This window comes from Taudactylus pleione, unplaced genomic scaffold (assembly GCF_031769625.1).
Source record: "Taudactylus pleione unplaced genomic scaffold, aTauple2 ptg000828l, whole genome shotgun sequence".
Classification (NCBI taxonomy): domain Eukaryota; kingdom Metazoa; phylum Chordata; class Amphibia; order Anura; family Myobatrachidae; genus Taudactylus; species Taudactylus pleione.
In genome coordinates this window covers 4,041,487-4,058,291 of record NW_028285230.1, presented here as the reverse complement: position 1 = coordinate 4,058,291, position 16,805 = coordinate 4,041,487, and the positions used below count along the sequence as shown (strand labels likewise).

The window sequence follows — 16,805 nt, the reverse complement described above, 5'->3', positions numbered from 1 at the left end:
TGGGATGCCGATCGCTCGCCAAGACAAAAGCACACCCACTTTGGCTGTGCGGGCGATCGCTCAGCGTATGCAGCCGCCCATCAGAGTATGCAGAGTCGCCCACTAGCGCACGTCATCTCCTGGAAGTGTCTTAAAACATTGGTACATCGAGCACCATCGGAAGCTAACGCAGCACTTGCGGTTGCCTTACCCTACCGCAATCACTGTGAGGGCTTCGGTGTAAAAAACAGCAAAGTGACGTGAACTATGACGCTGCCTATTAATTATGCACGCCATAAAAACGGCGTTGAAACACTCAGGCATGCCGGCGTAAGCACCTCCACTCCCCCGTTTTTAATGGACTGCTCCTGTCACCACCCACAAACGGCCTCTCCTGTCACTCACTCTGCTGGGCTTTCTTTGCTGGGCGAGCGGGTGGTATGCGATCGCAATGTGTAGTTCGCGCACGCACGCTGCGGTGCATGCGCGTACGCAGACCATCGGGCCGCTTGCGAGAGCTAGCATATAGCAACCGGGTCTGAATCAGGCCCACAGTCAGTAATTTTGCACCTGGACAAACCATGTTGCACTGCAAGGGGTACAAATATATACATTTGTTTTGCATGCGGGGTAAATACTGGCTGCTTCTGCTGGACAGCTCTATTTTCACATTACAATTTAGATGTCAGTTTGGACACACTCCTCCCAAATCTAAATCTCTCTGCACATTTTAAATCTGCCCCACCTGCAGTGCAGCATGGTTTTACCAAGATACACAGTTACTTGCTTTCTCTTAAGGTGCGTATCCACTACTAGATTTAAAAACGAGAGCAGGATTACGACATTGCAAACGTGCTGTCGTTTCCATGTCTAGTGATGTGCCTAGACTGAACGTTCACTCGTTCAGTCCAGGCACATCCATCATCCCCGCACATGTTGAACCTGACGGGATCATGTCAGGTTGACCAGCATGTATGGGTGATGATAGATGTCTGAGACGACCAGCGGCCACGCACATCGCTGGTCATTTCCGACCAAAACATGCCCAATGCATGCACAATTTGCAAGCGATTGTATGATAACGACGTCGTTATCATTCAATCGCTTGCTACAACCGTGTAGTGGATACCTGGCTTTACTCTACAGTATATCCAAAGCTGATTCAGATCCACAATTCACCAATTTACTAAGAATTGTGTGTGTCAAATTGATCGAAATCACACTGACATACAGCACAGTGGTGTTTAATTATTAAATAAAGGGTTATTTAAAAAAATAATAATTGGTGTGGGGTCCCCCCAAAAGCATGACCAGTCCTGGAACTCTGAGCCGGGTTTCATACTGGAAAATCGGGGGAAAACTGTTGTGGACTCACACCGACTGATCTAATCCTTTATTACACAAACTCACACTCATACTATTCTTACACTTCATACTTGCCAACTCCTTGGAAAAAGAAAAAAAACGCAGCTTCCCAAGCCAGAGTCAAACCGCTCCCAGCCAATCAGCGGGCAGTTTCTATAGCAGCACCTGTAGATTGGCTGAGAGCGCTCTGACCTTTAAGGTGGGTACACACGATATGATGCGTACCCACCAATGTGACCCACGATCACAGGGCTGACATATCGGGCGGTCCCTACCAGGGCCGGTGTAAGGTGTCTAGGCGCCCTAGGCAATATTTCACCCACCGCCTCTGCTCCCTCCAATTCATACTATGCCACATATTAGTGACACTAATTTATAACATGCCACACAGCAGAGACCCAAGATCATACTGTGCCTCATAACATTGCCCCCAATTCATAATATGTTATGTTCCACAATTCATTTTCTGCCACACAGCTGTATCCCAAATACATAATATGCCACATGTTTGTGACCCTAATGCACATGTCACACAGCTGTGCACCGAAGTTATTGTATGCCACATAACCATGAATTATGCCAAACAATGCCCCTAGTAAATATGCCACACATGTGCCCCAAATTCTTTATATCCCATACGGCTACGGCCCCAATACATTATGCCACACATCCATGCCCCAATATATTTATGTCACACATCTGTGCTCTAATATAGTCAGTACCCATTACCTCCCGCATACACACACACTCACTCTGCCAGCACTCATTAAACCCAGACACACACATGCACTCACCCTGTCAGCACTCAATAAAACCACCCCCACACACACTAAACCAGCCTGTCTGGGACTGAAAGAGACTTTATTTTTTTTTTGTGGACTCAGCTGCGCCCTCCAATGGCTGGCGCCCCTAGGCAGCCTCCTAAAGCTGCCTAATGGTAGCACCGGCCCTCGTCCCTACAGACGGAGCGATCCAGTGCCACGCTGCTCGATATGCCGGACCCTGCCACATAGCGCTACATGGGATCATCAGCCGCATCGCCTGATCTATCTGCATGTACAAAAGATCAGGCGATGATGGTAGCACCGGCCCTCGTCCCTACAGACGGAGCGATCCAGTGCCAGACTGCTCGATATGCCGGACCCTGCCGCATAGCACTGCATGGCATCGCCTGATCTATCTGCATGTACAAAAGATCAGGTGATGTGGCTGACGACCCCACGGGAGCGAGCAATGCACGATATAGTGCATACAAAAGGAACGATATTGCTGATTTATCGTATCGATGCGTTGCATTGTTAGCAATATATGTGTAGGGGCCTTTAGTCATTCAGCACTATAGTGCAGAGAACCATGAACTATCATTCGGGTCGCTGTGCTGTATATGTACAATGTTTCTGTGGGCCTGGGCAACTGACATTTCTACATGGATAAGGGGACTGAGCACCACTAAAGAGCAGGGGAGTTATGATCTGTGCAGGGCTTTGAATCTACTGCAGACTGTCAGCGGGTTCATGCTTTGATATGGCAATGAGGCAAATCCACTGATCTTGCACAGGACACAATCGCTGAGTATCACCACCGATTGTGAAAAGTTCCAGCAATTACGTTTAGAAGTGAAACACGATTCTTAGTAAATTTACCTCTAAGGGAGTAATATTAATAACAAATCCAAATAAAGGGTCCAAGATGGTACATGAAAAAAAGCAAGTTGTGCATACAGAGAAAATAGTGCCTGATTTTGCATGTAGCACACATATTGGACCTTATTCAGAGACGGTCACGAGCGCTGAGCGCTCGCAACCAACTCGACGTTGGTCCACAGGGCATGCGCACGACGGAGACGGCTCCGGCGTGCGCATGCGCGAGCCCCCGCTAACGACGGATCAGCCGTCGTTAGTGGGCTCGAAGCAGACAGAGCGAGCTGTCGATGTTGATTGACAGCTCGCTCCGTTTGCTGGGCGGGCAGGGGGCGTGCCCGGCCAAACGGAGGCGTTCCTTTCGGAACGCTTGCTGTTTTGTGGGCGTCCCCACTGACATCATCAGTGATGTCAGTGGGGAGCTTCCTGCTCAAACAGAGCAGGGAGCTCCCTGGGGCTTAAGGTTGACGAGACCCTACCCTAGGGTCTCGTCGTAAGCCCCGATGGTCGCAATGGTCTTGACCATCGCGACCATCTCCCTTAGCGGTCGTTAAAGCTGTGGGTGTTAACCCACAGCCTAACGACCGACATGGAGGCGGCCGTTCAGGATGCAAGCGGCCGCCCTGATTCTGAGCGACCGCTTGCATCCTACGACCGCCTCTGAATGAGGCCCATAATGAGCAGATGTTGCTGAGGATGAGCCCCTCCCCGCCTCCTAACTCTAAACCCCTTTACTATGTACTATTTGCTGCCCCTCCGCCTCCCCCCTCAGCATAGCGTAACATGGTATGATAATTGCCCTTTCCAGTTGGATTTCCGCCTACTCTAAATGAGATTAATTGCTTTTACGCTCGGTATGTTAGTACTTTACCTTATCCAGTTCTTCGAGGTAGCAGTCTATGTAGTCTCTGGGTTCTCTGGGTATCCTGGTTCCCTTGTGCTCCTCTAAAACCCTTCTAAGAAATCCAAATATAATTTCTATGTTTCTGAAAATCTTCTGGTGCGGTAAAGGAAGATATTTGACAAATCCGAATGAATTGTACAGCTGCAGGGAAAACCGATAAACATACAGTATTCATGTATTGGAAATCTATCATATAATCTTCTACAGTGTGTGTCTCGCACACGCCCCTTCCCTCCCCTCACAGCTCTCACTGGCTGGCTGACACAGCCTCACTTCTGTCTTCTCCCTTCCAGCGCTGTTAGGACTGTTACTTATTGTAGCCAGCACCCTCCCCAGCTGCGGTCACCTGGTGTGGAGCCGGCTGCAGGTGTTGACAGGCGGGAACAGTCCTGTCCTAATAGCATTCTTCCCCCCCAGTGGCCCCTTCTCTCCGTACCCAAGGGGTGGATTGGGGACAAAGATGGACAGAGATGAAAGACTGACATTAAGGACAGAAAGAGAAGGAGGTGGAAGGGGACAGAGATGACAGACAGTGAGAAGGAGATGTGAGGGAGAGAGTCACTTACAAAAATCCCCTGATAATAACATAATACATTACAAAATGACATAATACATATTAAATATCCTAGTTGTAAAATTCCTTAACATTCCCTTTTTCACCTTAAGTTTTGGCAGCCACAAAGTGACTCACCTGAGCCCAGAAACCAGTTGCCCTCTTCATATTTTCATGGACAAGATTAAGAACGTCTCGGAATGTTGGGTCATCATAGTCGTAGCGCCTCCCGAACACAATGGAGCAAATTATGTTGGACACAGCGTTGTCTACAATGAAGTGTGGATCTATTTGTGCATCTGCAGAATACCAGCAATAATTATTGTTCACTATCATAGAAGCTCAGAAACTTGCATAACTACCAGTTACTACAGTGAGTGGCCATATGGCACAGCCTGAGCACACGTAACAAAGAAATAGTCCAGACAACTATATTTTAGAGATAAATCCCAATCTACCCAGTTGGGAAAAACCGTGAGGGTCCTAGTTCCAGTACCAGTGTGGCAACTGAGGTGCAATATCGGCACATTTACACTGGGCGGTTTACTCATTCAAACATCTATCAGAGTGCCAGCTGTGACATGACCATTAGTATATTACATTTTGTATTTTTAATGATGTAATTTCATTGTTTTTTTATTTTCAAACAAGTAAATACAATAAACATAAAAATACACGACATAACAAAACACAACGCAAACCTTAGCCAGCATACATAAATTATTGACATACACTTGGAGAGCAGAGGCCAAAAAGTCATCCACATCAATCCCAAAAATATACACTCTAGGACAGTAGTGTCAAACTCGGGCCCTACAGCTGCTGTGGGACTACATATCCCAGCATGCCCTGCCACAGTTTTAGCATGCCCTAATAGCAAAACTGTGGCAGTGCATGCTGGGATGTGTAGTTCCACTGCAGCTGAAGGGCCCGAGTTTGACACCACTGATCTAGGATGAAAAATAGGGATACGCGCTCCCATTCTCATCATGCTGTTAGTAACTGCAGACCAAAAAATGTGAGAGCTCAGGACAGTCCCAGAGGAGATGGCAGAAGTCTGTATTAGGAGTACCACATGTAGCACAGATGAAACCCATCCTCCTCCCCAGTTTGGCAAGTCTAACTGGGGTCCAGAAACTAAGTGGAGAATAAACGTTTGGGTATGTTGAAACCTAATTGATGAAATTGCTCTTTAGGAAGCAGGGCCGGCTCTAGGGGTGTTGGACCAGTGCTGTCGCACAGGGGCGCCACCCATAGAGGGCGCACCCCTCCCCAAAATCCTGATTGCAGTACTGTCCCGCTGTTCCACCCGTGGGCCGAAGTGGCCCGCAGGTGGTCAAACCGGGAGGTTGGGGACCCCCACCGCCGCAGCTGTGCGGTGGTGCCGGACCCCCAGAGAGTGAATCGATGCTGCGCGCATGCGCGCGGCATTCATTCACTGACGGGAGAGGGCTGGGGGAAGCTTTACCCCCAGCCTGACGTTATTTGGAGGCGTGCCATGCAGACACGCCTCCAAATAATGGCACTTACGGGGTGTGGTCTATGATAATGAGGCCACGCCCCTAATTTCGGTTGCACGATTGCCGGGCGTTGTTTACTGGGGCCGGCACAGGGTGCGCAGACCCCTGGAGCCGGCCCTGTTATGAAGACTCGAGAGCAAGGAGTATATTTAGATCACATTGCATTTCATTAGGGTAGTAATAGATCTATGAAAGTGTAAGGGGTATATATACTAAAGTGCAGGTTTTTAAAAGTGAGGATGTTGCCCATAGCAACCAATCAGGATTCTACTTAACATCTATCTAGCACCTTATCAGTGGCATAACTAGAGTGTTTGGAGCCCAGGGCAAATTTAAAAATGGAGCCCCCCCCCTCTATGCAAAATGGATGTGGTCACTTAAAAATGGGGCGTGTCAACATGACACACACCCCTTTATCATCACTCTGAACATTCCTTTCCATATGCACCTTAACCACAGTAGTGCTCCTTATACAGTGCCCCCAGCAGTGGTCCCCCTTATGCAGCCCCTCATTAGTTCCCCTTATTCAGTGCCCCCAGTAGTGGTCCCCCCCTATAAAGTGCCCCATGTAGTGGTCCCCCCTATGAAGTGCCCCCAGTAGTGGTCCCCCCCTATGAAGTGCCCCCAGTAGTGGTCCCCCCTATGAAGTGCCCCCAGTAGTGGTCCCCCCCTTTGAAGTGCCCCCAGTAGTGGTCTCTCTTATATAGTGCCCCCAGTAGCAGTCACCCCAATGCAGTGCCCCCAGTAGTGGTACCCCCTTATGCAGTGCCCTTTAGATAGTGCTCCCAGTAGTAGTCCCCCCTATGCAGTGCCCCCAGTAGTGGTACCCCCTATGCAGTGCGCTTTATATAGTGCCCTCAGCAGTATCCCCCCCATGCAGTGACCCCAGTAGTGCTCCCCCTTATGCAGGCCCCCAGCAGTGATCTCCCCTATCCAGTGCCCCCTGTAGTGGTCCCCCCAGTGCAGTGCCCCATGTTCCTTAAATAGTGCCCCCAGCATTAGTCCCTGCCCCATGCAGTGCCCCCAGTAGTGGTCCCCCTTATGCAGTGCCCTTATACAGTGCCCCCTGTAGTGGTCCTCACTATTTAGTGCCCCCAGTAGTGGGTCCCCTAGTAGAAAGCCCCTTATATAGTGCCCCCAGTAGTAGTTTCCCCCCCAGTAGTAGTCCCCAGAAGAGGTTCCCCCTCCCGATGCAGTGCCCCCAGTAGTAGTCCCCCCCCAGTTGTAGTCCCAGTAGTGCCCCACCCCCAGTCGAGGTCCACCCCAGTAATGGTGCCCGCAGTAGTAGCTCCCCCCCAATAATGGTGCCCCCAGTAGTAGTAGCATCCCCCCCAGTAATGGTGCCCCCAGTAGTAGTAGTAGCTCCCCCCCAATAATGGTGCCCCCAGTAGTAGTAGCTCCCCCCCAATAATGGCGCCCCAGTAGTAGTAGTAGTATCCCCCCCCAGTAATGGTGCCCCCAGTAGTAGTAGCTCCCCCCAATAATGGTGCCCCCAGTAGTAGTAATAGTATCTCCCCCCCCAGTAATGGTGCCCCCAGTAGTAGTAGTAGCTCCCCCCCGAATAATGGTGCCCCTAGTAGTAGCAGTATCTCCCCCTCCCCAGTAATGGTGCCCCCAGTAGTAGTAGTATCTCCCCCCCAATAATGGTGCCCCCAGTAGTAGTAGTATCTGCCCGCCCCAATAATGGTGCCCCCAGTAGTAGTAGTATCTCCCCCCCCAATAATGGTGCCCCCAGTAGTAGTAGTAGTATCTCTCCTCCCCAATAATGGTGCCCCCAGTAGTAGTAGTAGTATCTGCCCCCCCCAATAATGCTGCCCCCAGTAGTAGTAGTATCTGCCGCCCCCAATAATGGTGCCCCCAGTAGTAGTATCTCCCCCCCAATAATGGTGCCCCCAGTAGTAGTAGTATCTGCCCCCCCCAATAATGGTGCCCCCAGTAGTAGTAGTATCTGCCCCCCCCAATAATGGAGCCCCCAGTAGTAGTAGTATCTCACCCCCCCGTTTCCCGTAGTGCAGACACACAAGTTACACAAAAAAAAAAATCCACGCTCCAGCTCCGGCCACTGCTCCCGCCGCACATCAGTCCTCCTGGCTGGCGCACTTTGCATTATGGGAGAGACTTCATGACGTCTCTCCCATTACCCACTGCAGGAGCCGGCTCTTGTAGTGGGCGCTGCAGCAGTCAATGAGAGTCTATCTGACTCTCATTGGTTGTTGTTTAACATACACATCACCGAAAGCGCTGGCGGTGATGTGTGTGCAGCAGTAGCAGCAGCCAATGAGAGTCTGTCTGACTCTCATTGGCTGCTGGTTAACACACACATCGCCGCCAGCACAGGCAGCGATGTGTGTGTCATGCACAGCATGAGCCTGCCTCCCACCCTCCTCACTGCGGTCGGCGCTACACTGGCTAACTAGAGCGGGCCGGTACCGTGGCCGGCTGTGCCCCCCGCCGCGCTGCCGGTCCCACAGCACCCAGGACATGTGGGGCACTAGTTACGCCACTGCACCTTATACAAGATAGTAGCTACAATCTGATTGGTTGCTATGGGCAATATCTCCACTTCTAAAAACCAGCACTTTAGTAAATATACACCCCAGAGTCCACTCTTCATCAACCAATACCGCAAAATTCTCCCATGTGATATTGAGGCTGTGCAACAAGTTATCAGTCCCTGCAGCCAATAGTCGTTCAGTGTACACCCAATATCTTTCACAGCACATCGTCTAGTGCAGAGGTTGCCAACCACGGTCCTCAAGGCACACTAACAGTCCAGGTTTTAAGGATAGCCACACTTAAACACAGGTGTCTTAATTAGTACCTCAGTTATTTTGATTTAACCATCTGTGCTCAAGCATGGATATCACTAAAACTTGGACTGTTAGTTTGCCTTGAGGACCGAGGTTGGGAAACCCTGGTCCAGTGTGTATGAGACTTAATGGTGCGCACACACAGTACTACTTTCATGAGCGATATGAACAATAACTATATTGTTTATATCGTTATTATTCACTTTTTTGCAGTCTCCAACCTGACAACAACCATCGATACGCGTTTGTGCATGCACGATAACGATGTCTATGGTCGACCGTACATGCAGGCCAACTTGGACAATTTTGTAAAGATTTGCCTATAAAAAGATAGCTTCACTGAAATATCTATCATAATATATCTATCAGTGTGTACAACCAAAATCATTTGCTCTGCACTACAGAGAGTTGGAGGGAAATCTATCAGCGATATCTATGGTTGTTCAAGTCGTACCGTGTGTATGCACCATAAGTCTTGCTGCTAGCCTAAAGTACAATTATTGAATCCACCTCAAGAAAGCAAGGCCCACACCGAAGCGAGTTATCACACCCCATGGGTACAACCATTCAACTGAATCGAGCGCCTTTTATACATCCAAGCACACAACAACTGCATCAGGGTCAGCAGCAGGATAGTGTAATTGAAGGTGTGAATATAAGGGCCTAATATTTATAGTGGTGGATGCATAAACCAAGCTTGATCATGATGTATAACCTCAGCTATAACCTTATTAAGCCCAGTAGCCAGAAGTTTAGTATCTTGATGTTGGTAGAACGGAGATATCCTGATAAGATGCAGGGTGAATTGGGTCCTTTCCCGGATTAGGGAGCACAATTATAAGTGGCATAGAATGGGGTTGAGATCCACATTGAAACAAAGCATTTAACATTTCCACAATTTCGGGACACGGAAAGGGGCAAGTGAACACACAGCAACCTGGTTTCTCCACTTGGTTTTTCACACTAATACCCCTCAGCATCAAAAGGCCATATAAGACAAAAAGAGGGGAGAATACATAGTGTAAAACCATAAAATATTTATTCAAAACAACATTAATAAAAAATGGTCGCGTACCATCAAAAACCTTTACAGAAAGGCACAGTTTTAGGCATATAGGGGTAAATTATCTGCTCCCCCTATTTGAGCAATACCTTCCCACAGTCAGGGTAGATGGCAGCAACACAGGATACAGCACCAACGCGTTTCAACTAGGGATGTGCGCCGGACCATTTTTGCCGGATTTGGATTTGGTTCTAATTCGTCGTCCGGCTTTGGATTTGGATTTGGATTTGCCAAACTGCGGTGACTGGCTTTGGATTTGGATTTGGATTTTTTTTACAAAAATTGACAAAAAAAGCTAAAATCACATAAATTGGTCTTTTTTTTCTTCCTAGAGTATTATTAACCTCAATAACATTAATTTCCAGTCAATTTAGACCATATCACAGCTTATAATATTGTTTTCAACATTATTGGCCAAGGTTGCAGTGAGCTGACTGGTTACTAAGCGACAAAGCAGCGGCACAACGACACAGACACCACAGTATAAAGCACATCTATGACACATTGCCACACAGCAGTGGCAGAAATGAAAAGTAGGGCACCCACCCAGTGGGGTACGGCCAGCAGAGTCATAGTACTTGTTTACAAAGTGGGCTACGGCCCTAGGAGTCACAGTGCACAATCTTATTAGCATTACACAGCACATAGGGCCTGATTCACATTACACCATAAAGTAGTGTCTCTTATTTATGTTACGACACACAGTAGTGCCCCTTTTACACAATGCCCACAGTAGTGACCCTTTTACACAATGCCCACAGTAGCGGTGTCCCTTACACAATGTCCCCCAGCAGTGGTGCCCCCTATGCAGTCCCCTTAGTAGTAGGGTCCACTATGCAGTGCCCCCAGTAGAATGCCCCCCAGTAGTATGCCCCCCCATTAGCAGGCCCCCCCCAGTAGTATGCCCCCCCAGTAGTATGCCCCCCCAGTAGTATGGCTCCCCCAGTAGTAGGCTGCCCCAGTAGCAGGCCCCCCCCAGTAGTAGGCTGCCCCAGTAGTAGCCCCCCTGTAGTATGGGCCCCCCTGTAGTATGGCCCCCCCTGTAGTAGGCTGCCCCAGTAGCAGCCCCCCCCAAGTAGTAGTAAGCCCCCCCAGTAGTATGCCCCCCCCCCCAGTAGCAGGCCCCTCAGTAGTATGGCCCCCCAGTAGCAGACCCCCCCCAGTAGTATAGCCCCCCCCAGTAGCAGGCCCCTCTGTAGTATGGCCCCCCCAGTAGTATAGCCCCGCCCAGTAGCAGACCCCCCCCAGTAGTGCAGACCCCCCCAGTAGTATAGCCCCCCCAGTAGCAGGCCCCTCTGAAGTATGGCCCCCCAATAGTGCAGATCCCCCCCAGTAGTATGGCCCCCCCAGTAGCAGACCCCCCCCCAGTAGTATAGCCCCCCCGCCAGTAGCAGGCCCCTCTGTAGTATGGCCCCCCCAGTAGTATTGCCCCCCCCAGTAGCAGACCCCCCCCCCCAGTAGTATAGCCCCCCCCCCAGTAGCAGGCCCCTCTGTAGTATGGCCCCCCAAGTAGTATAGCCCCCCCCAGTAGCAGACCCCCCCCCCAGTAGCGCCCCCCGGACCTTTGACAAGTAAAAAAATTAAAAAAATAAAACTTACCTGATTCCCCGCTCCCCGCGCCGTCCGCTCTGTCACACGCTGAGGAGGGAGCCGGAAGACGATCCCTCCGTGCAGCAGCCAATGAGAGTCTGTGTGACTCTCATTGCCTGCTGTAACAAACACACAGCTGCCGCTGGCGGCTGTGTGTCTGTGTCTGTGTAGGGCAGAGCGCTATCACTGCGCTCTGCCCTACACGCGAGGAGACCTGATGTCGGATTCTCTAGTGAGAATCCGACATCAGGCGGCCGCCGTTCAGCCCCGAACGGGGATCCGAGTCAGGCGGTGAACACCCGAACAGGGTTCGGGTGGACTCGGATCCCCAATGTTCGGAGCGGTTCGGATTCCACAGAATCCGAACCGCTCATCTCTAGTTTCAACCCAAATAAGGTCTTTTTCAAGGTGTGTTTTGTTAAGACAACTGACCAGGTTTTATACCCAAAGTGACTCCTCCCCTTCAATTAAGGTTTTTTTATTTTTATTTATACATCTCAGGTGTGTTGTTTCTAGTATCTGTGTACATTCTTATCCCTAAAGATAGACAGACTGCATTTCCTTACTGTGTAGTCCCCTCGTTTTTGCAAAATCCAAAAGTGCTCCGGATCACGGATTTAAGCGGTGCGTTCCACGCCGTGGAACGCACAGTCAGTTATGTTTTCATAGTCACGTGGTATTAACCACATGACATCGGCCTGATACCAGGAGCGCAGCACGTCTTACACTGCTGACGCTGCGCTCCAAAGTCTCATGTGGAACGCAGCGGGTATATCTCAACTAGCGCTGCGTTCCAGAGCTCGCCATGTCACGTGACCTGTGTCTCGTATGGAGCGCAGCGGATTTATCTCAATTAGCACTGCATTCCAAAGCCCCTCACGTCACGTGATCTGTGGCAATGCGTTACATTAGGACTTTTGGGGAATCCCTTTGTTGTAGCTTTCCCATATGTCCAATACGGGCCTATAAGATGAAATGATCGCTTCTTTCCTAGTCTATACAGCAAGTTTATATCATTACTAGTCCATTTAGAGGAATTTTTTTCAATTTTGTTGGTTCAATTTCAAAGTATCTGTATATGACCCTTGATATGTCTTGTATTCCGCATAACAATACTATACCCAGTGGGAACACTGATCTACACTACCATTATATTATATCAATCCATTTCAACAATGAAGGTCACCTATACAATCCTTCGTTTTTTCAACCACACTTCATGCATATTTAAATAGTTGATTTAATACATACATTATAACATAAAGATAAAACATGTGTGGTAATATTCTAATCTATAGAGCATAAAAGGAGATATATAAAAAACGATATAAATAAAATATTAAAATATTAGTAAAATATAATAATAACAAAACAGTGATGAGAACATATGATAAAATGGAATAAACATAAGGTAAAAAGAAGTGAGGCTCCAATGAGGTCATATAAAATGATAAAATAATAAATATATATTATTTTATAAAAATATATTATTTTATAAAAACCACTTGAGTTCAAACTCGGAATTTAAACCGTATGGTTCGAGCGTTTTGGCTTCATATATATATTTAATCTCAGCTTTAGCCAAAAATGTTTCTAGTCCCTTGGTCCTCCAATTGCCTTCAACTTTTTTGATACCTTTAATATATCTTATTCCATTAGTGGAACTTTGGTGTTTTTCCAGAAAATGTTTGGATAATGTATGAGTCGTAACACCTCTCTTGATGTTTCGGAGGTGTTCTGCCCATCTTACCCTGAGTTTTCTCGATGTTTTGCCTATGTATTGTAAACCACAATCACACTCTATTACATATATGCAATTTGTGCTATTACACGTAATGAATTCATTTATCTTAAATGTTATCTCATTTGTGCTTGATTTGAATGCTTCAAATTTTGTAATTTGTTTAGTGTGCGTGGTACAAATACTACAGGAGCCGCATCTATGGAACCCTTTGGTTTTGATTCTCCCTGTTCTTTTCTCTGGTCTGGCACTTTTTACTAATTTATTCGTAATATTAGGTGCTCTTCTGTATGTAAAAATGGGTCTATCTGGAATTATATCTTTTAAAATTGGATCTTGTTGTAGTAAATGCCAATTCTTTTTAAATATGTTTTCCACTGACTTAAATTTATTATTATAAGTAGTGATGAATGAAATCCTTGGTTTATTTGTGGAATTAATATTTGTTCCCTTTTTATATTCTATAAGGTCTTTCTGGGGAATATCCCTCACTTCTTTGATGGTATTTTCTATTTCCCTCCCATCATAACCTTTATCAATAAATTTGTTCTTCAAATTTCCTATTTGTTCATCAAAAATTTCCTTACTAGTACAGTTTCTGCGGACCCTTCTAATTTGTCCCTTAGGAATATTTTTAAGCCGTCTGGATGATGGTGGCTCCTCATGTTAATATAGGAATTGCTGTCCGTAGGCTTTTCATAATTCCTAGTAGACAAACATTCACCTGTTTTATAAATAATTAAGATATAAAAAGTTAACCTCATTAAGATCAATATTAAAAGTTAATGATATATTAAAACTATTATTATTAAGATCATCACAGAAAAGTTTAAGGTCATGTACGTTGCCACTCCAAATAAAAAAGATCTCATCTATAAATCTTCGCCATATTAATATATTATTGCTATAGGGATTGTTTTTCCATATTTTGAGATCCTCCCACCATCCCATAAAAAGGTTGGCATACGCCGGTGCCATTCTACTCCCCATTGCTGTGTCCTTTATTTGGAGATAATACTGTCCATTAAACCAAAAATAATTATTTTTTAGAATAAATTCAAGAGACTCTTTAATAAATGTCTCTATTCGTTCTGTTGGGTACCTTTTAAAAGGGTATAAGTGGACCTATCACCAAGCTGTCTCAGAATCTCCTGATTGTATTGATCTTTGTCCATGATGACAATCCCACCCCCCTTTTTTCTCCAGACTCTTTAGGGCCTCATGCTCAACTTTGGTGAGATTATACTCACTTGTTTGTTTCAAGTTGATTTTTTCAATTTCAGAGCACACTATTTTATTAAAGCTCTCCACAAAGGTCCACTTATACCCTTTTAAAAGGAAACCCAACAGAACGAATAGAGAAAAACTATATCGAGTTGATTAAGAAGTATGAGGACAAAGGGAGTATTACAACACAGGAGAAAAAGTATTTGATTAAGGAACATCCTGTACTCCCCGTCATATACATTCTGCCAAAAATCCATAAAGATATCAATAACCCCCAGGCCGTCCAATTATAGCTGGAACTGATTCAATTACTTCTAACCTCGCTCATTACATTGACTTTCTTCTACAACCAGAAGTCATTAAAAATAAGTCTTATATTAAGGATACCATAGATATGATCAAAAACATAAGAGATACAAAAGTCACTCCTCAGTATTTTTTGGTTACAGCAGACGTATCATCTCTGTATACCATTATTGATCATCAGATGGGAATTAGTGCGGTAGGATATTCTATAGAGAAGAATCATGAACATGTTGATTAGAGACAAGCTTGAATTTATTAAAGAGTCTCTTGAATTTATTCTAAAAAATAATTATTTTTGGTTTAATGGACAGTATTATCTCCAAATAAAGGGCACAGCAATGGGGAGTAGAATGGCACCGGCGTATGCCAACCTTTTTATGGGATGGTGGGAGGATCTCAAAATATGGAAAAACAATCCCTATAGCAATAATATATTAATATGGCGAAGATTTATAGATGAGATCTTTTTTATTTGGAGTGGCAACGTACATGACCTTAAACTTTTCTGTGATGATCTTAATAATAATAGTTTTAATATATCATTAACTTTTAATATTGATCTTAACGAGGTTAACTTTTTAGATCTTATTATTTATAAAACAGGTGAATGTTTGTCTACTAGGAATTATGAAAAGCCTACGGACAGCAATTCCTATATTAACATGAGGAGCCACCATCATCCCAGATAGCTTAAAAATATTCCTAAGGGACAAATTAGAAGGGTCCGTAGAAACTGTACTAGTAAGGAAATTTTTGATAAACAAATAGGAAATTTGAAGAACAAATTTATTGATAAAGGTTATGATGGGAGGGAAATAGAAAATACCATCAAAGAAGTGAGGGATATTCCCCAGAAAGACCTTATAGAATATAAAAAGGGAACAAATATTAATTCCACAAATAAACCAAGGATTTCATTCATCACTACTTATAATAATAAATATAAGTCAGTGGAAAACATATTTAAAAAGAATTGGCATTTACTACAACAAGATCCAATTTTAAAAGATATCATTCCAGATAGACCCATTTTTACATACAGAAGAGCACCTAATATTACGAATAAATTAGTAAAAAGTGCCAGACCAGAGAAAAGAACAGGGAGAATCAAAACCAAAGGGTTCCATAGATGCGGCTCCTGTAGTATTTGTACCACGCACACTAAACAAATTACAAAAATTGAAGCATTCAAATCAAACACAAATGAGATAACATTTAAGATAAATGAATTCATTACGTGTAATAGCACAAATTGCATATATGTAATAGAGTGTGATTGTGGTTTACAATACATAGGCAAAACATTCGAGAAAACTCAGGGTAAGATGGGCAGAACACCTCCGAAACATCAAGAGAGGTGTTACGACTCATACATTATCCAAACATTTTCTGGAAAAACACCAAAGTTCCACTAATGGAATAAGATATATTAAAGGTATCAAAAAAGTTGAAGGCAATTGGAGGACCAAGGGACTAGAAATATTTTTGGCTAAAGCTGAGATGAAATATATATATGAAGCCAAAATGCTCGAACCATACGGTTTAAATTCCGAGTTTGAACTCAAGTGGTTTTTATAAAATAATATATTTTTATAAAATAATATATATTTATTATTTTATCATTTTATATGACCTCATTGGAGCCACACTTCTTTTTACCTTATGTTTATTCCATTTTATCATATGTTCTCATCACTGTTTTGTTATTATTATATTTTACTAATATTTTAATATTTTATTTATATCGTTTTTTATATATCTCCTTTTATGCTCTATAGATTAGAATATTACCACACATGTTTTATCTTTATGTTATAATGTATGTATTGAATCAACTATTTAAATATGCATGAAGTGTGGTTGAAAAAACGAAGGATTGTATAGGTGACCTTCATTGTTGAAATAGATTGATATAATATAATGGTAGCGTAGATCAGTGTTCCCACTGGGTATAGTATTATTATGCGGAATACAAGACATATCAAGGGTCATATACTGATACTTTGAAATTGAACCAACAAAATTGAAAAAAATTCCTCTAAATGGACTAGTAATGATATAAACTTGCTGTATAGACTAGGAAAGAAGCGATCATTTCATCTTATAG

The 16,805-nt window shown here is 44.9% G+C and overlaps 1 protein-coding gene across 1 annotated transcript in view; it reads right to left on the bottom strand.

Moving 5' to 3' along the window:
* LOC148474615 (cytochrome P450 2J6-like) overlaps positions 1 to 16,805 on the bottom strand; it is a 55,623-nt gene that overhangs the window by 13,718 nt on the left and 25,100 nt on the right. Inside the window, exons 4-5 of the mRNA XM_088458391.1 lie at positions 4,580 to 4,740; positions 3,856 to 4,029 (exon numbers count right to left, since the gene is read on the bottom strand). Of these exons, the coding sequence (XP_088314517.1) occupies positions 3,856 to 4,029; positions 4,580 to 4,740 (335 nt within the window). The remainder of the gene's footprint in view (positions 1 to 3,855; positions 4,030 to 4,579; positions 4,741 to 16,805) is intronic.